Source organism: Anabrus simplex, chromosome 11 (assembly GCF_040414725.1).
Source record: "Anabrus simplex isolate iqAnaSimp1 chromosome 11, ASM4041472v1, whole genome shotgun sequence".
Lineage (NCBI taxonomy): Eukaryota > Metazoa > Arthropoda > Insecta > Orthoptera > Tettigoniidae > Anabrus > Anabrus simplex.
In genome coordinates this window covers 93,819,630-93,845,281 of record NC_090275.1, presented here as the reverse complement: position 1 = coordinate 93,845,281, position 25,652 = coordinate 93,819,630, and the positions used below count along the sequence as shown (strand labels likewise).

The window sequence follows — 25,652 nt, the reverse complement described above, 5'->3', positions numbered from 1 at the left end:
TATTCAGCGCCCCCTCCCCCAAACAGGGAAAATGAGAATGTATTCAGTACCGTCAGGTAGGGGATAATATGGATGTATCCAGCGCCCCCATGTAGGGGATATTATAGATGAATCCAGCGCCCCCAGGTAGGGGATAATGCGAATGTATTCAACACCCCCAAGTAGGGGATAATCTGGATGTATCCAGCACCCGCAGACAGGGGATAATGTGAACGTATCCCTCACCCCCAGACAGGTGATAATGTGGATGTGTACCCAGCGTGCCCCAGGCGGCGGATAATATGAATGTATTCACCACCCCTAGACAGGGTTAATGAGGATGTATCCAGCGCCCCCCCCCCCAGGCAGCGGATAATGTGAATGCATTCAACATCCCAAGACAGGGATGTCCATGTATTCAACGCCCCGCCCCCCAATACAGGGGATAATATGAATTTATTTAACCCCCTAGACAGCGGATATTCTGAATGTATTCAACTTCCCCCAGACAGCGTACAATGTGAATGTATTAAGCCCCTGCCAGGGGATAATGTGAATGTATTCAACTCCCCCAGACAGGGAATAATGTGAATGTATTCAACTCCCCTGACAGGGGATACTGTGAATGTATTCAACTCCCCCAGACAGGGGATAATGTGAATATTCAACTCCCCAGACAGGGGATAAAGTGAATGCATTCAACTCCCCCAGGCAAGGGGATAATATGGATGTATCTAGCGCCTCCAGATAGGAGATGATGTGAACGTATCCGGCGCCCCCAGACAGGGGATAATGTGAATGTTCAGCTCCCCCAGACAGGGGATAATGTGGAGGTATCCAGCGCCCCCAGACAGGTGATAATGTGGAGGTATCCAGCGCCCCCAGACAGGGATGATGTGAATATATTCACCACCCCTGGTAGGGATAGTTTTGATGTATCCAGCGACCCTATCCACAAAGTTGATGTAGGGGTGAGCTTTCTTGCCAACACCTTCATTACTCAAAGAATCTGATATCTTCATGTTTCACCGATGAGGACAGCTAGTAAGGGTCAGACTCAAGGTACTGTCCAGCCAGTGTTTCTGTACCTTGACCTTGGCCGCTGGCGGACACAATGTTGAGGAGATGAGGTGAAAATAGCAAGGGCGCGGCTCTCAGCAGGTTGCTTCGCGGCGCGAGTGAAAGTGGAGAGCTTCTTGAAAGGATATAAGAAGCCTTGGCCGAGACATTCAACATCAGTCGTGTGGTGCGCATTCAGTACTCTGCAGCCTCTCCCAAGCGGAAAAGTCATGAAGTTCCTCGTAAGTATACAGCAGCCGCGTAGTTCATTTAGTTCTCAAGATGTAAACAAACACTTGTCATTTTACGAACTGTGAAGGGACGGAACCTTTAATTTAACTTGGAATCCTAACCACTGGAAGATGGTTCTCCAATTTTATTTTTAAATTCCCGCTGTGGCTATGTCGGAGACAAAACCTGAGTTTTACGCGGATACGTCTGTTTTAGCGGCTAATATGCTCAGGACGTCATTCGCCACGCACGTCGTGGCGACTTCCCGACGTTCCCGACGCCGTCTCGCTCGATCATTGAAGAACATGGCGGTACTGATCGATGGCTGATTATACGGCCTTTCCGATTAGAAGCTACAGTGCGATAGTGACCGCGCTCTTGTTTAGGCCAGAGAGAGGGCGCCACCTTCTACTTGGTCCGTCCTTCCTCTTCAGGGAGGAGGATGAAAACCTTCCCTACGTCCTCTTGTTTACCGACAGGCGGCATGCAAGGAAGGACGACAAACCTTTCGGGACTCGCCCTCTATATGAAGAGATGTGTATCATAACAAACACAAACACCCAGTTTTCGAGATGTAATATTTAACTCGAGGGGGCTAAAATCCACGGTTTGGCAGAAAATCGAGCTCTGTGCCCTCTACACCGATACCTACAGCACTGATTAACCATAGGGCTAAGAGATAATAATATTTATTTATTTATTTATTTATTTATTTATTTATTTATTTATTTATTTATTTATTTATTTATTTATTTATTTATTTATTTATTTATTTATTTATTTAATGTTGAAACCATATTTTAGAGGAGTATATTAGGATTAGAGCTTAAAATCAATTAAACCGGATGAGTTTGCCGTGCGGTTAGGAGCGCGCAGCTGTGAGCTTGCATCCGGGGGATAGTGGGTTCGAACCCCACTGTCGGAAGCTCTGAAGACGGTTTCCCGTGGTTTCCTATTTTCACACCAGGCAAACGCTGGGGCTGTACCTTAATAAAGGCCACAGCCGCTTCCTTTCCACCCCTTGGCCTTTCTTATCCCATCGTCGCCGTAAGACCTATCTGTGTCGGTGCGACGTAAAGTAAATTGCAAAAATTGCAACAACAAAAATCAGTTAATTAATCATTATTGGTCCTCGGTACACAGCCAGCCCCGCAGTGTAGGGGTAGCGTTCCTGAATCTTACACGGAGTCCCCGAGTTCGATTTCCATCCAGGTTAGTGATTTTTACCTGGATATGAGGGCTGGTTCGAGGTCCACTCAGCCTACGTGATTACAATTGAGGAGCTATGTGAAGAAGAGATAGTGCACCCGGTATAAATAGCTAAGAATAACGGCCGAGAGGATTTGTCGTGCTGACCACACGACACTTCGTAATCTGCAGGTCTTTAGGCTGAGCAGCGGTCGCTTGGTACGGGCACCTTAGGAAGCAAGGTATATTTATGATTCACTGATAACTAAATGTAATAGTCAAAATATAAGAAAGAGCCCGGGAACAGCAACTGATGTATTTTCGTTGAAGGGCCAATTGATCTTGCCATCTCTTATTTCAAACATTACCGGATAACTGACCGGCTGATCAACAAGGCGACAATATTCTCTTATACACAGAGCTGTGAATTCTGATCACCAGCAGAGTTCAAAAGGTTACCGTGTGGATTTTGCGTAGCGCTGGTGAATGGGCGCCGGCCGCTCGTCTTGCGAAGAATATGAAATAAACTCACTCAACAATGTGTAGGGATGCGGAGGGGGGGGGGGGGGCGGTTGTTTAATTCCCTCAATCTTCCAAGTTGAGTAGCTCAGGCGGTAGAGCGCTGGCCCTAGAAGCGAGCTTGGCAGGCTCGATCATGGCTCAGTCCGGTGATGTTTAAAGGTGTTCTAATACGTCAGTCTCGTATCGGTAGATTTATTGGCACATAAAAGAACTCCAGCGGGACAAAATTACAGCACGCCGACGTCTCCGAAAGCCGTAAAAGCAGTTGGTGGTACGTAAAATCAATATTATTATTATTATTATTACTTTCAATGGAACACACTAATAGTTTCTGTGTAAATTTGCGTTACATTTTTGTGGGACAATTTATACCGGAATGTGGAACCAAATATATAATTAAAATTGTACGGTAATAGTATATTTTAGTCCGCCTCTGTGGTGTAGTGGTTAGCGTGATTAGCTGCCACCCCCCGGAGGTCCGCGTTGGATTCCCGGCTCTGCCACGAAATTTGAAAAGTGGTACGAGGGCTGGAACGGGGTCCACCCAGCCTCGGGAAGTCAACTGAGTAGAGGTGGGTTCGATTCCCACCTCAGCCATCCTGGAAGTGGTTTTGCGTGGTTTCCCACTTCTCCTCCAGGCAAATGCCGTGATGGTAACCTAACTTAAGGCCACAGTCACTTCCTTCCCTCTTCCTTGCCTGTCCCATCCAATCTTCCCATCCCTCCACAAGGCCCCTGTTCAGCATCAGGTGAGGACACCTGGGCGAGGTACTGGTCATTCTCCCCAGTTGTATCCCTGACCCGAAGTCTGAATCTCCAGGACACTGCCCTTGAGGCGGTAGAGGTGGGATCCCTCGCTGAGTCCGAGGGAAAAACCGACCCTGGAGGGTCAATAGATTACGAACGAACGAACGAACGAACGAACGAACGAATACTATATTTTAGAGGATTAAACCAATGTTTCACCGGGCGAGTTGGCCGTGCGGTTACGGTCGCGCATCTGTGAGCTTTCATCCGGTAGATAGTGGGTTCGACAACATTTGCGTAGATAACCTGAGGAAAATGGAACAATTTAAGCGTGATTGCCATTAAACTCCATCGAATCATTTTGAGTTAGTGAAGAAGATAACAAACAAGGCATTATATTTAGTCTAGAAATGAAAATGGAAGTCGGAGTGCAGCGATCAATGAAGGATAAAAATTCAAATAGACATGAATTAATGAGATAGTTCCAGATACCTTACAAAGGTAAAACTTGCTGATTCCCGCAAGATCTCTAAAAAATAGAAAATGTCCATATCTCCACGAGAGACTGAAATGGAATGTTCGAAAATGGAACTCAGAAGCGAAACAGCAAAAGTTTGCAAGCGCAAACATTTCTTAACCCAGTAATAATAATAATAATAATAATAATAATAATAATAATAATAATAATAATAATAATAATGTGTTTTTGTTGTCTGGGCCATCAGTCCATAAACTGATTTGATACAGCCCTCCATGCCACCCTATCCTGTGCTGACCTTTTCATTTCTACGTGATGACTGCATCCTACATCTATTCTAATCTGCTTGCCATATTCATACCTTGGACTACCCCTACCGTTTTCACCGCCTACAAAAACAAAGTCATCTCCGTACCTTGGAGGGGCAGAAGGTAAAGGCTTCCACTATCCGTAACCTCGGCAGTTGATGGAGTAGAGTGGTTAGCTCTATGCCCGGACGCTTTTGCCCCCAGGAATTAACCTGGTACTCATTTTTTGTGTAGGTTGAGTGAACCTCACGGCCATTTGCACCTCCGAAAATGGAAATCTCGTTTATTAAATTTTACGACTTCCTGACGGGGATTCGAATCCACGTCCTTCCAGGTGAACCGAGCACGTCTTTACCGCCTTGGCCAGGCTGCCCCTTTTCACCGCCTCCACTTCCCTAAAAACAAACTTTTTTTTTACAATTTGCTTTATGTGTCCTTAATTAAGGCACAGAAAATGGGAAACTACTGAAAACCATACTCAGGACTGGCGAAAGTGGGATTCGAACAGACTATCTCCCGGATACTAACTCTCATCTGCTCGCCCCTAACCGGACGGCCAACTCGCCCGGGTCAAAAACCAACTGAACAAGTCCTGGATGTCTTAAGATGTGTCCTATCATTCTCTCTCTTCTGGCGAAATTTAGCCAAATCGATCTCCTCTCACCAATTCAATTATCTCTTCAGCCATGATTCGATCTCCCCAGTTCACCTTCAACATTCTTCTGTAACACCACATTTCAAAAGCTTCAATTCTCCTTCTTTCTGAGCTAGTTATCGTCCCACTTCCATACAACGCCACGCTCCAGACGAAAGTATTAAATAATAATAATAATAATAATAATAATAATAATAATAATAATAATAATAATAATAATAATAATAATAATCGAAATCGACGTTCAACCTATTACATCGTGTTACGTGCATTTAGTACGTGTTGAAGAGATGTTAAGTCTTCTTAATCTGCTTGCACTCCAGGGTTGGTTTTTCCCTCGGACTCAGCGAGGGATCCCACCTCTACCGCCTCAAGGGCAGTGTCCTGAAGCTTCAGACTCTAGGTCGGGGATGGAACTGGGGAGAATGACCAGTACCTCGCCCAGGTGGCCTCACCTGCTATACTGAACAGGGGCCTTGGTGGGGGATGGGATGTTTGGATGGGAGAGACAAGGAAGAGGGAAGGAAGCGGCCGTGGCCTTAAGTTAGGTACCATCCCGGCATTTGCCTGGAGGAGAAGTGGGAAACCACATAAAACCACTTCCAGGATGGCTGAGGTGGGAATCGAACCCACCTCTACGCAGTTGACCTCCCGAGGCTGAGTGGATCCCGTTCCAGCCCTCGTACCACTTTTTCAAATTTCGTGGCAGAGCCGGGAATCGAACCCGGGCCTCTCGGGGTGGCAGCTAATCACACTAACCACTACACCACAGAGGCGGACGAGATGTTTAGTACAGAACAAAAATGGCCAACCGGACACCAGTGAGATCCGAACCCACAACCTCCCGATTTCGCGTCGGTTGTTGATGCCATTTAGGCTACTTCAGCGTCAATTTCGATATTACGTTCTACGCTACCAGATGGCAGAGTAAACCGGATCTCATTTGGGTGATCTGTGTCTGGGTTTTACTTAATTTTGTGAGCGCGCAGCTGTGAGCTTGCATCAGGGAGATAGTGGGTTCGAATCCCACTGTCGGCAGCCCTGAAGATGGTTTTCCATGGTTTCCCATTTTCATACCAGGCAAATGCTGGGGCTGTACCTTAATTAAGGCCACGGCCGCTTCCTTTCCATTCCTAGGCTTCTCCTATCCCATCGTCGCCATAAGACCTATCTATGTCGGTGCGACGTAAAGCAAAATAGCAAAATAATAATAATAATAATAATAATAATAATAATAATAATAATAATAATAATAATAATAATTTTGTCAGGTAAACACTAAATGTGTCATTAGAGATCTTTTATATGCCGACAGTTCATTCCGCCCTTCTTTAAAAATCCGATTAAACTCTGCCGGGTTTGAACCCGCTATCTTGGGATGTATATTGGTAATATGTATTCGTCGCAGGACTCTTCCGTTAAAACGGCGGACTAACTACTGTTTGCTCGAACCAAACACTTTTAAGGCTTGTGGATTGTGAGGAGCGACTCAACTCACTGACATTATGAGGTAATCTTCCCTGACATAACTCAGTAAATATTACAGAAGATGGAAGTGAGAGTGTGTTCTACGTGAGCACAGCAGGAAGACTCTCGCGGTCATTGCTCTAATCACATGTTTTTGTTGTTTTATGAAATTTGCATTACGTCGCGACAATGGGATAGGAAAGGGCTAGGAGCGAGAAAGAAGCGGCTGTGGCCTCATTAATGTACAGCCCCAGCATTTGCCCGCTGTGAAAATGGGAAAACATGGAAAACCTACTATCTTCCGAATGCAAGCTCACACCCGCGCGACCCTATCCGCACGGCCAACTCGCCCGGTATTACTTTAATAATAACAAGTCTGGTTAGAGAAGCATTAAAAGTTAAAGGAGGTGGGACGATTATTTAAATATCTCCTCTTAATGAAATCTGGTAATGAAAGGGTCCAAATAAAACAGTTGTATAGAACTCAGTTCCTAGTTTCAGCACGAATTTAAGAATGGTTTGAGGTGGTGGTGGTGGTCAGGGAATACATTTTGAAGTTTTAATTATCGTTTCATTTCGTTGCACCATTAGGGGCCGATGACCTAGCTGTTAGGCCCTATAAACAACAAACCTGGTCATCATCATATTCTGCATTGATTCACTCTGTAGGTATTTGAAACTGTTCACAATTTCAAGCCCTTTACCACTAAATTTCACAGTGCCTCTTCCTTGTCCTTCTCCTCTTAGTATCGTCATTGTCTTACTTTTCTCTGCGCTGACTTTCATACCATACTTTTAAAATTTCTCGTTCAGTGCATCATGTTGTTCTTGTACTTCTTTGCCATTCATTCCCCCGACCACAATATCATCTCCCCTCGCTCTTCCGATATGCTTCCTTCAACGTGCACATATTTATTATTATTCAGCTACATACAATCTGTGACAATAAAGTTCGGTGAATAGTTATGTACTATCAACGTAGATGAACAATGCAGGACAGTGACCTTACTGTCCTTCGAAATAGTCCCCTCCCATAACTATGCACTGCTGAGATCGGCGACACATTTCCTGGGAACTTTGCAAGAAGGCTTCCATTGGGATGGTGTTCAAAAGCCTCGTCACGTTTCGTTCGATGTCAGGAATATCATCAAATCTCTTTCCTTTCAAAGCGAGTTTGAGTCGTGGGAGTAGGAAGAAGTCTGGAGGATTGAGATCTGGCGAGTATGGGGTTTGTTCAAGTTGCACTACCCCCTTTATTGTCATGAACTGTTTGACGTTTTCCTCTTCCCTAATTTCTGGGTAACGATTTGTCGCACAGATTCACAGTTAATCTGCAGTTCATCCGCTACCATGCGCACAGTTAATCGCCGATCGTTCGTGATTAATGTCCTCACCTTCTGAAAGTTTTCGTCACTGACGGCGGTCGCCGGTCTTCCGCAACAGGGGTTCTCAGAAACACTTTGCCGGCCTCCTCGAAAACGGGCGAGCCACTCGCATACACACTGCAAGGACAGTGCTTGATCTTCATAAACACGTACCAGCATCGCATGCGTTTTTTCGGTGTCTTGCCAAGCTTAAAATAAAACTGTACATTGATGTTTTGGCCGTTCATGTTCCTGTTCGCAGTTCAGAACCAACGCACTAAACACGCACTATGTCAATCAGGTCTTACACGGCACACACACGATGCTCAATTGAACAACGTTGGGAGCAGGTGGTCAAAGCCTGCTGCTACGCAGGTGCAGCGTTATGTGTCCCCAGTGTTGCCGGATCGACCGTTCTGACTTCATTCACCGAACTTTATTGTCACAGGTTGTACATTTCTACTTTTCTCTGCCTGGAGGCACCAAGTAGCTAAATTCGCCCCTGTGCCAATCACACACACACAAAAAACGCAATACTGATTGGAACCCTCCACATAGGGTTGATGCCGGGAGGGGCATCCCGCCGTATAACTGGGCCTACTTCACACAAAGTGAAAGTAAGGATGTAAAGGAGAGGGCATACAAGTCTCTGGTAAGACCACAATTAGAGTATGGTCGCAGTGTGTGAGACCCTCACTGCGATTACTTGATTCAAGAACTGGGAAAAATCCAAAGTAAAGCAGCTCGATTTGTTCTGGATAATTTCCGACAAAGAGTAGCGTTACAAAAATGTTGCTCAGTTTGGGCTGGGAAGACTTTGGGAGAAAGGAGACGAACTGCTCGACTAAGTGATATGTTCCGAGCTATCAGTGGAGAGATGGCGTGGAATGACATTAGTAGACGAATACGTTTGTGTGAAAATGAAAATCCACAACCTGTTTCCAGTCATTCGACCGGGATAGGAATGGAATGTAGCCCCCATCTAGCGGCGAGGATAGGAATTGTGCCGGCTACCGAAGCCTGTCGCACTCCTCTGGGGCAATGATTAATCAATGACAGATAAAATTAAATTATATTGGAGAGTGTTGCTGGAATGAAATATGACAGAGAAAACCGGAGTACCCGGAGAAAAACCTGTCCCGCCTCCGCTTTGTCCAGGTCAAATCTCACATGGAGTGACCGGGATTTGAACCACGGAACCCAGCAGTGAGAAGCCGGCACGCTGCCGCCTGAGCCACGGAGGCTCAATAAGTTTCTGTGGTGTCTTTAAAAGTAAGAAAGATCACAATATGAAGATAAAGTTGAATTCAGGAGGACAAATTGGGGCAAATGTTTATTTATTGAAAGGAGAGTTAGGGATTGGAATAACTCAAAGACGGAATAACTTACCAAGGGAGATATTCAATAAATTTCCAATTTCTTTGCAATCATTCAAGAAAAGGCTAGGGAAAAGAACAGATAGGGAATCTGCCACCTGGACGACTGCCCTAAATGCAGATCAGTAGTGAGTGATTGATTATTGTTTTAAGAGGGAGTAGGCTACAATTCAACCATCCTCTATTAACACTAACCAGAAACGGGGAAAAAGTGAGTGATGATGCTTCAAAGGTAAAAATGTTGACAAAAGATAGAGGAGGACCCTAGACCTCGTATACTTTAAGCCAACAAAGTCTAAAGAGAACAAGGGTTGACCAAGTGAGGTCGGATAGGATAGATGAAAGTGAGGAGCCTAGCACAAAAAAGGGAAGTTTTGCCAGACTGAGCTAGAAGCTTCGGGGTCTGAGAATTACCGGATGAGATTCAATCATGCTTCATTGCCCGCTCACCTCAGCAGGATTCGAGCTCTCCATGAGCACAATGCGCGGGTAGTGCAGGAGACGTGAACCAACTCATCTTGGAGTGCAGTAAAACTATACAACTATTTCTTACGCCTGACCTGGCCGGGAATCGAACCCGAGGCCTCCGGGTAAGAGGCAGGTAAGCTACATCTACACCCCGGGGCCGGCTTAGAACTATATCTTAGCGCATAGAATTGTTCGACACCCTTGTGCACCTTCGGGTTGCCCTTCCAACATATATCTAGTTATTACTGGCATCCGGAGGTCTACTTGTGTGCAGGGAAATAGCAAAATAATGTGTTTATTTCAAGTGTTTTTTTTTCTTTCACTCTATTCTAGACCCTTTCTCTCTTTAAATGTGTATTTTACCTTGTTATCCAATCGTTATTTTCTCTGTTTTTTGCTGTAATATTTGAATCAATGTTCAATGTTGGTGGTCAAATATCCTAAGGACGAAGGCCATTGAAAATGAAAATCCACAGCCTCTTTCCAGTCATTCAACCGGGTCTACGGAATGGATTAAATGAAGTCCCCATCTAGCGGCGAGAATAGGAATTCTGCCGGCTGCCGAAGCCTGTCGCACTCCTCTGCGACAATGATGAATGACTGACAGATGAAATGAAATGATACTGGAGAGTGTCGCTGAAATGAAATATGACAGGGAAAACCGGAAATCCGGAAGACCCGGAAAAAAACCTGTCCCGCCTCCGCTTTGTCCAGCACAAATCTCACATGGAGTGACCGCTATCTGAACCGCGGAACCCAGCGGTGAGAGGCCGGGGCACTGCCGCCTGAGCCATGTAGGCTCTGACGAAGGCCATTGGTAAATACATTTTTAAAATATTGAGAGTTCTCGGGGTCCTGTTCCAGCCGCGTCTTAAGACAGACAGGTGAAGAGTTTTATCACCCCAACTAACAACGAGTTGCTGTTGTTGAGGGAAGAACAAAGCATCAACTCAAAAACATACCTCTAAATACCATAGCAGTAAAAGACAGTTTTAAGAAACAAGAAAGGTTCGCTAATTAAAATATTCGTCTTCTGTTTTAAGAAAAGTACGGCTAGACTAAACGAACATGTTGGAGATCGCAATAGAGGTAGATTCGGTCGAGTTTTACGATCGGTTGCCCTTCCTGATGGCAACCCTGCGTGAAGATATATATCCACTACTGCATGTTTCTAACGCGGATGGTATTGTGTTCAGTTGTGATTACATGAAGATGAACACAAATACCCAGTTCCCGAGCCAGAGGAATCAACCATACGCTATTAAAATTATCAGTCCGACCCCGAATCGAACCCCAGGCCCTCTGAACCGACCCCCTTGTGAGTGAGTGCGGTAGAATAGCCTGTCGTAAGAGGACTAGAAGGAGTCCCAGGAGTTCTTAAGTTGGGAGCTTTATTTTTTTTTTGCTAAGGGCTTTACGTCGCACCGACACAGATAGGTCTTATGGCGACGATGGGATAGGAAAGGCCTAGGAGTTGGAAGGAAGCGGCCGTGGCCTTAATTAAGGTACAGCCCCAGCATTTGCCTGGTGCGAAAATGGGAAACCACGGAAAACCATCTTCAGGGCTGCCGATAGTGGGATTCGAACCTACTATCTCCCGGATGCAAGCTCACAGCCGCGCGCCTTTACGCGCACGGCCAACTCGCCCGGTGGGAGGGAAGGAGGGGGGAGCTTTGTTTGACGACCACGGGGTCCTTAGCTGAGTCCTGGCATGGCCTCCACTTACTTGTGTCAGGCTCCTAACTTTCACCTATCCTATCCGACCTCTCTTGGTCAACTATTGTTTTTTTTTTTCGATCCTGGCAGCATTAGGTTCGTGAGGCATAGGGAGTCTTTCACTTTTATACCATGTGTCCGTTTTCTTTCTTTGGCCGATACCTTCATTTTTTCTCTCTGATTAGCGTTAATAGAGGATGGTTGCCCAGTTGTAGTTCCTCTGAAAACAATAATCTTTGGGCGCGGTTAGGGGCTGTGAGCTTGCATGCAGGAGATAGTGGGTTCGAACCCCACTGCCGGCAGCCCTGAAGATGGTTTTCCGTGGTTTCCCATTTTCACACCAGACAAATGCTAGAGTTGTGCCTTAATTAAAGCCACGGCAGTTTCCTTGCAACTCCTAGGCCTTTCCTATCCTACCATCGCCAGAATACCTGTGTCGGTGCGACGTAAAGCAAATTGTTTTTTTTTTTTTGTATTTTTTTTTTTTTTTAGTCGTCACCCATCACCGCCGAACAGAACACAGTTACGCTGTTGAGGCAAAAATCTCGGCAAAAGTGAGAGTAAATAATACGCATTTGATTTTGTTACGTCAGGTATAAGACAGGGTTCAAGTCAATATTACACTCTATTAAGGTAATCATATTTTTCTCTCATTTTCATTGAATGAAAGCCCACGAGGAACGATGTGCGGAAAAGTACGAACACATCATTAAAATGGAAATTCGCGCACACTAGGGATTATTACCACCTGACTAGGATTTCCCAGGTCTTGGTAAATATTTCGTTGCCGGAAATTCGCGAACACTCTCTTCGAAAATAAGAAACAAGACATGTAATGTAAGCGACCCCTGTACATAAAATAATCTTTAATCCATACAACTTATTGAAACTGATTTCCTTCACATTTTACACAGGCTTTGGAGTGTCAAAATGATAATTATCATCTTACGATTTCGGCGTGTTTAAAATCAGCCTTCATAGGCTTCGTTATTTTTTCATACATTTTTAGTTTAAAATCGGCTTTTATAGGCTTCGTCATTTATACATACGTAACAATATTTGCTTTTGCTTCTCTATACTTACGGTACGCGTAACCATTATAATGATCATGGTAGCAATTTCCATACTTAATATTGCAAAACGCTATGAAGGTTAGAAGTAAAGTGAACAAAAGTACGGGCATGCGCCCCGAACCGGCGGTGGAACTGGCCGCAGCGGAAATCCCCACTATTGTTCGCATTAGTTACAAACAACGACATTAAAAATATTGACTGCTAATCTGATGGCCATCTTTGAATCTACTTGAACCACTGGCAGCCATGACACTTGTAGGCAAAACATATGCTTATTTCTTCTGAATCTGCCATAGAAAGGCTCTGCAGAAGTTGTTGTGTGATGGAGTACGGTCTTTGAGAAGGTGTGCAAGGTTAAAATAAATAAATAAATAAATAAATAAATAAATAAATAAATAAATAAATAAATAAATAAATAAATAAATGTAGGCTATGAATTCAGTCGAATGAAGTCAGGCGAGACTTGACCAAGAGAGGTCTGGTAGAAATATTAAAGTGGTAAACCTGGTAGGATACCGTATGTGGAAGGAATGATACACTCAACCAGGGGTCAGGGTTCTCAACTTTAGAATCTGGGGTTACCCCATTTAGTGGCCCCTTACGAGAGGCAGAGGATGCCGTAGAAATATTCTACACCACAACCAACGGACGTATGTGCTGCATGTCGCACAGCAGTTCTTAGAAATTAGCCATAAGTAGCAAAAAGCATAAAACGTAACAAACCAGACAAAGAAGCAAAATTCAAAAATTATACCAGAATGACACTGAAGGTGTGTCATGAAAAAGCAGTGGTATCTTTCTCTACGCGTGTGAATTCTTCAATGAACTGCTGTACGTATAACATGTCTTTCTGTAGTAAATGACTTTATTGTTAGTGCATGACGCCGAATCATCCATTCTTCTACATACGTAATTCTCGTTTTAACCAAGCAAATGCTCACCATATTCACTGCGCTTATTTCATTATAACATCAATGCAACATTAAGCATGTTTACAAATGTCGTGTTTATTCTTAAATATGTCTTTAATTTGCAATAACGTATAATCTCATCAATTCATTGAACTGATAAAGGCTAACTGTAAGGACCAAGAAGTGGCAGCCATCATGACAGTTGCAGGCAAAAGTTAGTTCGCTGTGCTTCAACCAGGGGCGCTGTAACGAGTATGTTTAGCAGTCTATATATATGTCGTTGGTTACAAAATTACCTGGTAGATGTTTGTGACATGGTATGGAAGATTGCTAATACAATGTCGATGTTGAAATCGGAAAGCAACAAAATATTTACCAAGACCTGGGAAATCCTAGTCAGGTAGCAATAATCCCTAGTTTTCGCAAATTTCCGTGTTCGCACTTTTCCGACATCCCGAGGAAGTGCTGGTCAAACAAACAAAAAGAGGATCACAGCCGACCGTGAAAGGGAAATGGTTGCGCGCTGGCCGTGAGTGGGACAATGACCCTCAACAACACTTTCACTTACCCACTGGTCGCAGTAGCCTTTACTTTCCACTCAAGGCAGGAGCAAGCTGCATTTTATTTCCGAGAGAAAATTAACTGCGTTTTAATTTCACTTTTTCAAGGTACAGCCCCGCCCAGGATAGCTCATGGGGCTTTCCACATCAATTTGGAACACGCACTAGATCTGTTTCACTTGTCAACAGTTCGGTGACTCCCTGTAACAGGGGTTTAATAATGTTGTTGATTTTACGACCCACTAACTACTTTCTACGGTTTTCGGAGACGCCGAGGTGTCGGAATTTTGCCCACTGTAACTTAAAAACTTAATTTAAAACTTAAAAAAGCTAAAACTTAAAAGATAATATAACCTATCATTTCACTCCAGCTTTCATTTACCAATGATCTTCAATGCATTTAAATCCAACTCTGCGTTGTGTAGGCCGTGGCCTACACATTTTCGGTCTTGCATAAAACAAAATCAGTGCCTCTTCATTCAGACGGCATCGTGCCGGTCTCTCACCGCTGGATTCCGTGGTTCATATCCCGGTCACTCCATGCGAGATTTGTGCTAGACAAAGCTGAGGGGAGACAGTTTTTCTCCGGGTACTCCAGTTTCCCCTGTCATCTTTCATTCCAGCAGCACTCTCCAACATCTGTCAGTCATTAATCATTGCCCCAGAGGAGTGCGACAGGGCTCGGTAGCCGGTACAGTTCATATCCTCCCCGCTAGATATGGCTTCATTTATTCCATTCATAACCCGGTTGACATTGGAAACAGGCTGTGGATTTTCATTATAAATGAAATAATATAGCCGACATAACAAAACATTTATTTCTCTCTCACCCTGTTGTCTTGTCACTATATCAGTATTACCGTTACACAGCTTGTTCAAAACCTTGGCATTACAAGTGCATTTCTGTCAGAGATCTATGGATCTTCAAAGCATGACACGAGGTCAGCGCATGCAGAGTAGGTTGCGGCCCACAAGTGAGCACGATTGGTCCGTGGTCCGACAGTTCTGCACTCCGACCGGCCAGCAGAGCAGAGGAGGGGTGGTCACGGCTCTACCGTGGCTCTACGCCTCTGTATATAGGAGACGGAGAGGGGCTAGCCCCCACCGTCGGCTGTCCTGAGAATGGTTTTCCGTAGTTCTCCATTCTTCTGCACTAAGGCGACTGCCGGGACAGTCCCCAGTATAGGCCACGGCCGCTAACCCTCTCACCTCCGCACATCTCCTCCGATACAAATCTCTTGGCCTGAGAGACGGCATTATCTTCTAGGAGGCCCGCCACCCCCTTCAGGGGAGGAATGAAAACATTTAGTAGTAGTAGCAGTAGTAATAGTGGCCATAAGACGAAGAAGAATTTTAGGCTTTTTTCGATAAAACTAGCACCTGTTATGGTCCGCAAAATACGATAATTTATATTTATCAAGGACCCGATGGCATTAATTCGGATACACTGCAGCTTATTCAATTACCACCAATCCGTAATTCCCGTATTCTTAGAGTATGCATTCCCGGTAATGAGTCCGTATTTAATTTCTTTGTTTTGATAATTGCATTCCCAAATATATTGTACTTCTTGTGGACTACAGCCTCGTATATAAAGATTATATGATGGGTTGTTTCTAATGATTTCCTGCATACTTCGCGTTCTGGGTTGTTCTTTATAATACCCATGTTATTTTAAAGTGCTTTTACACAGGCACAAGTTCTTTGAGCAATGCTACTAAGAATCTTAACTCCGAGTTCTACAGCACATGTAGTGTTTTAGCTGTTTTTTCACATAGTCGTTTCACTAAACAATTTCGCATGTTTGATACCTGTTGTTATATTCCACCTTTTATGACGTTCATTCCTGGACCAGCTCCTTATGACTTCCCTGTACTTATGTATACCAAGGTCTGCTTCTGGTCTTATTAAGAACTAGCTGGTGCATCCGTGCTCCGCTACGGAATTCTACACTGTATGCAGAATTCTAGATGAAGTCGTATACACGCTGTGAATAAGATTTTATTAAATTACATAATAACATAGGTATTTAAAAATTACATTTTAGGCACTTTCTCTTAAATTACCATTTTATCCAGCGTAAAAAGGTTACGAAGGTGGATCAAATATAAGCGGGATTTATGTTCCTGGACATCAACAGTTGGAAGAACTGGCCCCGCGCTTCTGCTATGCTTAGGCGGGACCGTTAGGAATGGGGAGAGCGTGCTGTTTTTGGAGGTCTGTCAGAGAAGAGACTTACAGCAACGTTTGAGTCGAATCGTCACCTGCGACGAAACATGGGCTCACCACTACACTTCCGAATCGAAGAAAGCCAGTAAGGAGTGGCGGGGGAATGGGGAGGCAGCACCAGTGAAAGCCAAGACTCGACTGTCAGCTGGCAAGGTTCTTGCAACCGTTTATTCGATCGGCGAGGCATTTTACTGATTGAATTTTTGCATGAGCGACGCACAATCAATGCTGCTTACTACTGCGAGCTGTTGAACAAGGCGAGGGTTGCATATCGCCGCAAAATACGAGACCAACTGATTCGGCAGGTCGCCATCCTCCACGGCAATGCGCGGCCCCAAACTGCAGCTCTAACTGTCTCCAAGCTACAGGAAATATATTGGACTACACTTGATCATCCTCCTTACAGCCCAGACTTATCGCCCTACGATTTCCATTTGTTCGGACCGCTTAAAGAAGCTCTAGGAGGGCAACGATTTGAAGATGACGAGAGTGTGGAAGACTTCGTGCGCAACTGGCTGGTGACAAGAGCCTGTTCTTATTAGGATGATTCCCCCCTCGTATGTATAGCCTAGACCAGGGCCTCTCAAACGCCCAAAATCTCACGCGTGCAAATCGAGGCGCAAGAGCTCCGTGCACTGTGCATCGGTCCCGCTCGGCTGGCTCCGACCAACGCTCCATCTCTGGGTTACTCGGCTAAGCTCGGCTCTACTCGGCTCAACTCAGCTCGGATATGGAGCGCTGCGGGGCAAGTGGGTAAGAGGGAGGCAGTGGGAGCGAGCAAGACAGGCGTGAGTTGGGGGTCTGCACTCTGGTCAACCAAGCGAAGTCGGATTATGCGCCGTGCACAGTGTATGCACCACGCGCATGCACCCTGAGAGGCCCTGGACTAGACTGTAGTGCTTTATTCCCCGACTTTAGGTCTACATACGGACTTTCATTAAATTCTGTTTGATATGGACTTAATGCAAAAAGCCAGTGAAAGCCAAGACTCGACTGTCAGCTGGCATGGTTCTTGCAACCGTTTATTCGATCGGCGAGGCATTTTACTGATTGAATTTTTGCATGAGCGACGCACAATCAATACATTAATATCTCTTAACATAACCGGCACCGTAAAAGACATCAGACATGAATGGCTGGAAATTTAATCCTATATAACTTTAGTTAGGTACGTAGTATTTATCGATAGGACCACTAATAACATAGATGTTTGAGAATTGAATTTTAGAGTTTTCCCTGAACTACATTTCACTCAGCGAGAATACAATTTTTTTTTTCTAATTGCTTTACGTCGCACCGACACAGATATGTCTTACGGCGACGATGGGATAGGAAAGACCTAAGAAGTGGAAGGAAGCGGCCGTGGCCTTAATTAAGGTACACCGAGCTCGATAGCTGTAGTCGCTTAAGTGCGGCCAGTATCCAGTAATCGGGAGATAGTGGGTTCGAGCCCCACTGTCGGCAGCCCTGAAGATGGTTTTCCGTGGTTTCCCATTTTCACAGCAGGCAAATGCCGGGGCTGTACCTTAATTAAGGCCACGGCCGCTCCCTTCCAATTCCTAGGCCTGTCCTACCCCACCGTCGCCGTAAGACATATCTGTGTCGGTGCGACGTAAAGCAAATAGCAAAAGAAAAAAATTAAGGTACAGGCCCGGCATAAGCCTGGTGTGAAAATGGGAAACCACGGAAAACCATCTTCACGGCTGCCGAAAGTGGGGCTCGAACCTACTATCTCCCGATTACTGTATACTGGCCGCACTTAAGCGACTGCAGCTATCGAGCTTGGTATACAATTATTTATAGCCTAGATTTTAGTGCCTTATCCCCCAATATTATACACGGAATTTTATTAAATTCCCTTCGGCCATTTTTTCGTGATGCGTGTACGGATAGACAGACAGAAATGACGGAAATTTAAAAGGTGCATTTTCCTTATTACTGTGGACACGACCGATACAGAAATACCATTCTCTTTTAATTTTGAGCAATGTACAGACAAAATTCTTATTTCTTTCATTGCCTCTGTGAGCGGGTACCCACAAATTAATCATTTTTTCAGGTGCCTGTGTTACTGTTGGTCGCCGGGGCGGTAGTCGCTCAAGAGGACCAGGCGTCAGCCGAGAAGAAGCATGACAAGAGAGGAGTGGTAGATGTTGGAGACCACGGAGGAGGAGATGCTGGCGGCTACGGGGGAGCGCAGGTAGCCGGTGACCTTGGAGGATATGGGGGTTATGGCGGGTATGGACACGGAGGGGCGTACCCGATCTCACAGACGGTGGAGGTGACCAAGCCAGTAGCCGTCCCTGTCGTCAAGTACGTGGGAGTCCAGGTACCTCATCCGGTACCTGTAGCCGTTCCGCACCCTGTAGCAGTTCCTGTTCCACAGCCGTACCCAGTGCACGTAGCAATACCACATGCTGTCGCTGTTCCTGTCGTCAAGACGGTAGCAATTCCCGTTGAGAAGCCGGTAGCCGTTCCGGTCGAGAAGCCCGTTCCATACCCGGTGGAGAAGCCGTACCCTGTCACTGTTGAGAAACACGTTCCAGTAGCAGTTCCTAAGCCATACCCAGTGCACGTGCCCATTGTGAAACACATCCATCATTACCCTGTCAAGGGCTGGCACTAAGTAAGTACCACAGTGCATATTTATTTCAATAATACTAAATAAGATTTCGTCGTCTTGGCTGAATTGCCAGCGTCGGCACCTTCAGTTCAAAGGGTCCTAGGTTCGATCCCTGCGGTTTGGGTATTTTAAACGTGGAACTCATCTAGCTCGGGAACTGAGTGTTAGTGCTGTGTTTGTCTTTATACTACCCTCTTTCTGTTCACACCACAACACACAATGAATACGTCACTCCACATAGAGTTAGCGTCAGGAAGGCCATTCGACCGTAAAACAGGGAGGGCCAAGTGCACATGAGTGACACAGTTCGCACCAATAATCTCAGCAGGGTGTGAGAAAAGCGTCATATAATAATACTAATACTAATACTAATAATAATAATAATAATAATAATAATAATAATAATAATAATAATAATAATAATAATAATAATAATAATAATAATGAAAATTCACAGTCTGTTTCCAGTCATTTGACCAGATCAGGAATGGAATTAATGAAGCCACCATCTAGCGGCGAGGATAGGAATTGTGTCGGCTGCCGAAGCCTGTCGCACTCCTTTGGGACAATGATTAATGGCTGATAAATGAAATGAAATGAAATTATATTGGAGAGTGTTGCTGGAATGAATGATGACACGGAAAACCGGAGTACCCGGAGAAAAACCTGTCCCGCCTCCCCTTTGTCCAGCACATATCTCCCATGGAGTGACCGGGATTTAAACCATGGAACCAGCGGTGAGAGGCCGCCTGAGCCACGGAGGCGAAATAATAATAATAATAATAATAATAATAATAATAATAATAATAATAATATTTGTAAGTGAGGGAACATAAATAGAGATCGTCAGAGGTTACAAACACCTTGGTGAATGGATCAGTTGAAATGGTTTTGAGAAGAAAGCAATGAAATCTCGATGAACCAAAACAGAAACAGCCTTTCAGCTTACGAAAGACACCTATAACAAAAAATCCCTCTCCTGGAATTCCAAGATCAGACAGTATAATACAGTAGTGAAGCCTGAAGCCCTTTATGCTTCAGAAACACTGTCTATAACTGCATATGGTCCAATGGAAAACTTGGAGATCAAGGAAAAGAAAATACTACGAAAAATTTTAGGCCACAAATTCCATAATAACGAACTTTCACACATCGGCAATGAAACACTGTATAGGAAAACAGAAAGGATTACCGACCCAATAAGGAAAAGGAGAATTGACTTCTTAGGCCACATCCTAAGAATGGGCCCGAAAAGGATAACTAAAAGAATCTTCGACTATTTCCGCAATAAGAAGCAAGTCGAACTGGTTTAAGGAAACTGAGAAGAACCTATGAGAGTTCCAAATTACAGAAGAGATGCTTGCAAATGGAATAGCGAAAAAAATAACCAAAGATAAAATAAAGAGGTTTCAGGACAGGGTGGAGCCCAAACGACTATACAGAATTTCTGAAGAAGAGAGAAAGGCAAGATCTGAAAGGATGAAAAAGTAGTGGGAGGACAGGAAAACACGACTCACTAGCCATTGATTGATCTATCGCACCCAAAGTGGGCGAAACGGACAAGAAGAAGAAGAATGAAAAAATAATAATATCAAAATAGAGTGCCTATACGCAGCATAATGCTTGACGGTAAATAGAAAGAAACGAACTTGATATAAGAAAGAAAGAAAAACTGGGAAAATGTTTAGGTGCACGTAAGAAAGTTTATTACAACTTCCCCCATGAGGAGGCTGCCACAAGGACAAAGAAACTACACAATATTATGTCTTCTAAGTCATTGGTGAATTTGTTAGATCACAAGGCTCAGAAATAAATTTGGAATATGACATGATGTATGGTTCGTCAAATGCTATATACTGTAGATGATTGCGGAGTATGGTTATTGAACCTCGTATTGCGGCGATAACGATGTCGTGAAGTTGTGTTCGGCTGAGACCGAGAGAATCCCATAGCTGTACGAGAAATTTAGAGATTATGCCTCGAGCTCCGATCATGAGTCCATGGACGGATATGTTGTCTAGGTGATATTTGCCTTTATAGTCTATAATAGTTTACGATTGGCTGTAAGTCGACTTCTCGGCGTCCAGCAGTACATCTCGACGTAGAAAAAACCGTCGACACTGCGTGGCACGAAAATGTAATTGTCACACTGCTGGAAACATGTAAGGTTCCAGCCTATTTAGTAAAAATTATCCAAACATATTTTACAAATAGGAGTTTTTATGTCTCCTGTGAGGGGGAGAAATCGACTCCAAGGGCCCTCCGAGCCGGAATACCCCAGGGGGGGGTATCTCCCCGGTGTTATACGGACTATATGTGAACGATCTTCCCACCTTATAAGGTAGCAAATTGGCCAGTATTTACAGCCAATATGGATGAAGAGATATTACGCCTTCCACTGCAAAATCCTAGTGGTGTCAGCTACAACCTCTATATCTCCGCTATGGAGAAAGCTGCATCCGAGTCGATTCCCCTGAAGAAAGTTGGATCTATACACAAGGGAAAACCAGCTGTCTGGTGGACCCCAGACTGCTCTCGAGCTGTTGCACGACGACGGACAGCGCTTCGGCAATACCGGGAACAACCCACTTTTGAGAGGTACCAGCAATGTCTGCACACTACAGCTCAAGTAAGGAGATTCTTGAAAGAAAGGAAAAGACACAGCTGGAAGGAATTCTGTGCATCATTAGATAGGAATGCCAACATCTCCGTCGTCTGGAACAAAATCAAAGCCTTCCGCCACAAAGATCATAGTCCACGATCCCATACGATCTCACCAGCCTGTATAGAGGGATTCTTTGACAAAATAGCTCCACCGTTTGTTGATTCTCAACCCCTTCAGTTCAACACGAACCCGAGTACTCATTTTTTATGCTCTCCCTTCACATTGGCTGAGCTGCAAAATGCAATAAAACAGTCCTCCAGTACTGCACCAGGTTTTGATAATATTTGTTACCCGATGCTGGCCCATTTATCAATCCATGCTCTACAGTGGCTGCTTCGGATCATAAACGAAATATGGTCTCAAGGAGAATTTCCATTATCCTGGCTAACACAGATTGTGATACCCATCTTCAAATTCGGAAAAGAACCTGAGGATCCGAACGCTTACCGTCCTATCGCCTTGTCTTCATGTATACTGAAAACCCTCGAGCGTATGATTAAACTTCGACTCGAATGGTGGCTAGAATTTCACAATCTTCTACCACGAACTCAGAATGGTTTTCGAAAAGGAAGAAGTACCTATGATAGTCATGCACTGCTCACTACGGACATATATAAGACATTTGCTTCGAACAGTTATATGCTTGCCCTTTTTCTGGATATTTCTGCTGCATACGACAATATTGATATCTCAAGATTATTATCTAAATTGATGGACCTCGGCCTTCCTCATCCGCTCATCAAGGGCATTTACAATCTTCTACACACCAGATGGATATATATATGCGTTATCATGACAAACTACTTGGCCCACGGAAAGTCTCACAAGGTCTGCCTCAAGGTGCTGTGCTTAGTCCCCTGCTCTACACCATTTACACCAGTGATCTAGAGACCATATTTTCACCGAGGATTAAAATATTACAATATGCTGACGATGTGTGTGTATATACTAGTGCAAGCTCTCTCCAGACTGTAGAAGCCCACATGGCTTTAGCTGTATATCAATTAGACCATTGGCTTCTTGAAAATAATTTATCCCTATCGCCTTCCAAGTCTCAAGTAGTGAACTTGGGTCCATACAACATCAGAGTCAAACCTCAGGCAAGGTTTTTAGGTCTCACATATGACACTCGACTGACATGGTCGCCACATATATCTGAGCTTACACCAAAACTGGAAAGATCTATGAATATTCTTCGTGCTCTCACCCGAACATGGTGGGGGGCTGATCCCTGTGTTCTCCTTCTCCTATATCGCAGTTTGATCCGATCCAAAATGGATTATGGGAGTATGTTTTATCATAACGGAAGCAAAATCGCTTTGCGCAAGCTGGACAGAATACAATATAGCTGTGTCAGAACCTGCATTGGAGCAATGGCTTCGACCCCAACAAATGCGTTGTTACTAGAGTGCGTCGAACCTCCTCTTGCTGTACGTCGACAATATTTAGCAGACAAATTTGTATTATCCAGGATGTACAACAATGAACCACCAATCTGCAGCAGTCTGGATGATTTAGAAACAGTTATGAGAGAACACGGACACCGAAAATGGATGAAAAATATATGCCTTCTGAACAGTCTTCAGTTTCTACGCCCCATACTTCCATCGTCAACACCCCACAAGTCCTGCCTTGCTTTTGAGATTCCGTACTCCTACTTATTGTTTTCTGTTCCAATACATCTTTTTACAACAGACTTACTTCCTCTAACCACAGTTCAGTCTTACTTTGTGGAATATACTCAAAGACAGTGGCCCAATGCTCTTCAAATCTTCACTGATGGCTCAAAAATACCCTCACCACCTGCAGTGGGATGCGCTTTTTACTGTCCCGCAACTGAAGAATCTCGTTTATTCACTTTACCAAATGACTGGTCTATTTTTACAGCAGAAGCTGTCGCTATTTCCGAAGCTCTAGCATACAGTTTAAGAGTTAAACCTTCTGCAGTTCTTATAATTACTGACTCTCTCAGTGTCTTGAAGACTTTACAGTCACCTGCCACATACAAACTAACGGTTCATCAAATTCAGATCATTCAGAGAATTCGACAACTTACTCGTCTCAATATTGCTGTACACTTTCTTTGGATACCTAGTCATAAAGGTATCAAACACAACGAGTATGTTGACCGGCTCGCTAGAGCAGCAACGCATTTGGGCGAACGGCTAGATTCACCAGTGTCTATTCGAGACTACGTGCCACGTATCAAGCAGCGTTCCTGGACGCAAATTGAAGAAGAATGGTATATTACAAAAGGGCAACGGGGAAAACAATACGCTGCAGTCCAACCATACCCTCCTCACTCACCTTGGTTCTCCAAATGGAATGCTTGTCGCCGATACATCACTTCTCTTATTCGCATGAGGTTCAACCACGGCAGTTTTGCAAATCATCTCTATCGGATAGGAGTCCTAAACTCGCCCTACTGTTCCTGTGACCGCCAAGCAATCGCTGACCTCAACCACATCTTCTTCTCGTGCCATCTTTATAATGTACAGCAGGAAAAATTTATAACAACTTTACTTTCATTGAACTTCCAACTACCACTCAACATCCAGTGCATTTTATCATCCCAACAACCAGAAGCGTATAATGCAATCGCCATATTCTTAAAAGATACCGATTTAAGATTATAAAGTTTGATGTGATACTACTTCAGAAAAACTACGTAAACATACTACAGTTGCAGTGTCCCAATTTGTTCTATTTTTTTTTCTCTTCGTATGTGTGTGCGCGCATTCTGTACGGGCTCGGAACGTAATACCATTATAATACTATGGAAGATTCATAGGTGTATATATATTCTAAGTGTATATTTAATGTATATGCTTTGTTATCTAATGTATATCTAGCTGGCTGTTTGGTCTGGCACCTAAAGCCAATAAATTAATTTTTTTAAAAAAAAGTCCAACAGTACTCTGACTACATAGCCATTTATACCTCTCAGAAGAGATATGCCTATGCCGTCAGAGCGCTGCAAAAATGGATATCATTGTTCTCGAAGTGGTGCGTCCGGAATAAGGTGAAAATAAAGCCTGCTAAAACACAGGCAATTGTTTTCACCAAGCGCCGGCCAAACTTGGTCATCTGACTATTAACAATGTCCCACCCTCCTGATCTAATAACATTACATATCTAGGTCTTATTATGGACCGTGGTTTAACATGGAAAGAGAATACAGAACAGGCCTTAGAGCGAGCCGCGGCACGGCTGGCAGCCCTGAGACCTCTGCTTTATAAAATGTACGGTACAGCTCCAATTGCATAAAGAGAAACCTATATTTAGCCTGTGTCAGGCCCATCCTGCTGTATGGCTGTGAGGGCTGGTGCTATATTCAGAAAACCCACATGCAAAAACTTCAACGTTTCCAAAATAAAACCCTCCGTCGAATGAAAAAAGCACCTGTTCTCAGATCTAATAAAAAGATACGAACTGAACTTCGTATTCCACTTATTAGATCTCCGGCCAAGTCTAGAAACCTCTTCAATTATTCTACCGACCCGGGCATCCTATTCTTAAAATAGGTCGTAAGGACCAAGAAGCCGAAACCAGTTTCAAACATCGCAGCCCTTGGTTAACTTACGATCTGTTTTAACTGGTTACCTCCCCATCTTTCGGCCAAATTTAACATAACGAGAAGCTTTCCACCTCCTCAAATTCTTCTTCTCCACTAAATTCACTTCGAACTCATTATTAGATTTTTATTACAGTAGCGAAGAGGGGGTTCATTCCCTGACGTGGAGAAAAACATTTTCTTCTTCAAGACAGATCGCTTTTCCCCCGCCAGTGCATGTGATGGAGATTTTCCGACTCATCGGCATGTCGCGGAAACAGATTAGTAGAAGGGACCGTATAGTTTTCACCCTGGGACTCTCACGTACTCACTCTCAAAAAAAAAAGTCCACCTCTTTGGCCTGGCCAATGTGCGACTCGAAGCGCACTGTGGGATCTAAGATCAGTCCTTGCTTGCTGGTTGCTTGAAAAGTCATGTCAATACACCTGTTACTCCCATTGGTAGCTAGGCTAGAAACCT

At 44.2% G+C, this 25,652-nt stretch overlaps 1 protein-coding gene across 1 annotated transcript in view; it reads left to right on the top strand.

The window, feature by feature from the left end:
• The first annotated feature begins 839 nt into the window (after positions 1 to 839).
• LOC136883157 (valine-rich protein-like) overlaps positions 840 to 25,652 on the top strand; it is a 32,590-nt gene continuing 7,777 nt past the window's right edge. The window contains exons 1-2 of the mRNA XM_068229615.1: positions 840 to 950; positions 18,391 to 18,957. Of these exons, the coding sequence (XP_068085716.1) occupies positions 840 to 950; positions 18,391 to 18,957 (678 nt within the window). The remainder of the gene's footprint in view (positions 951 to 18,390; positions 18,958 to 25,652) is intronic.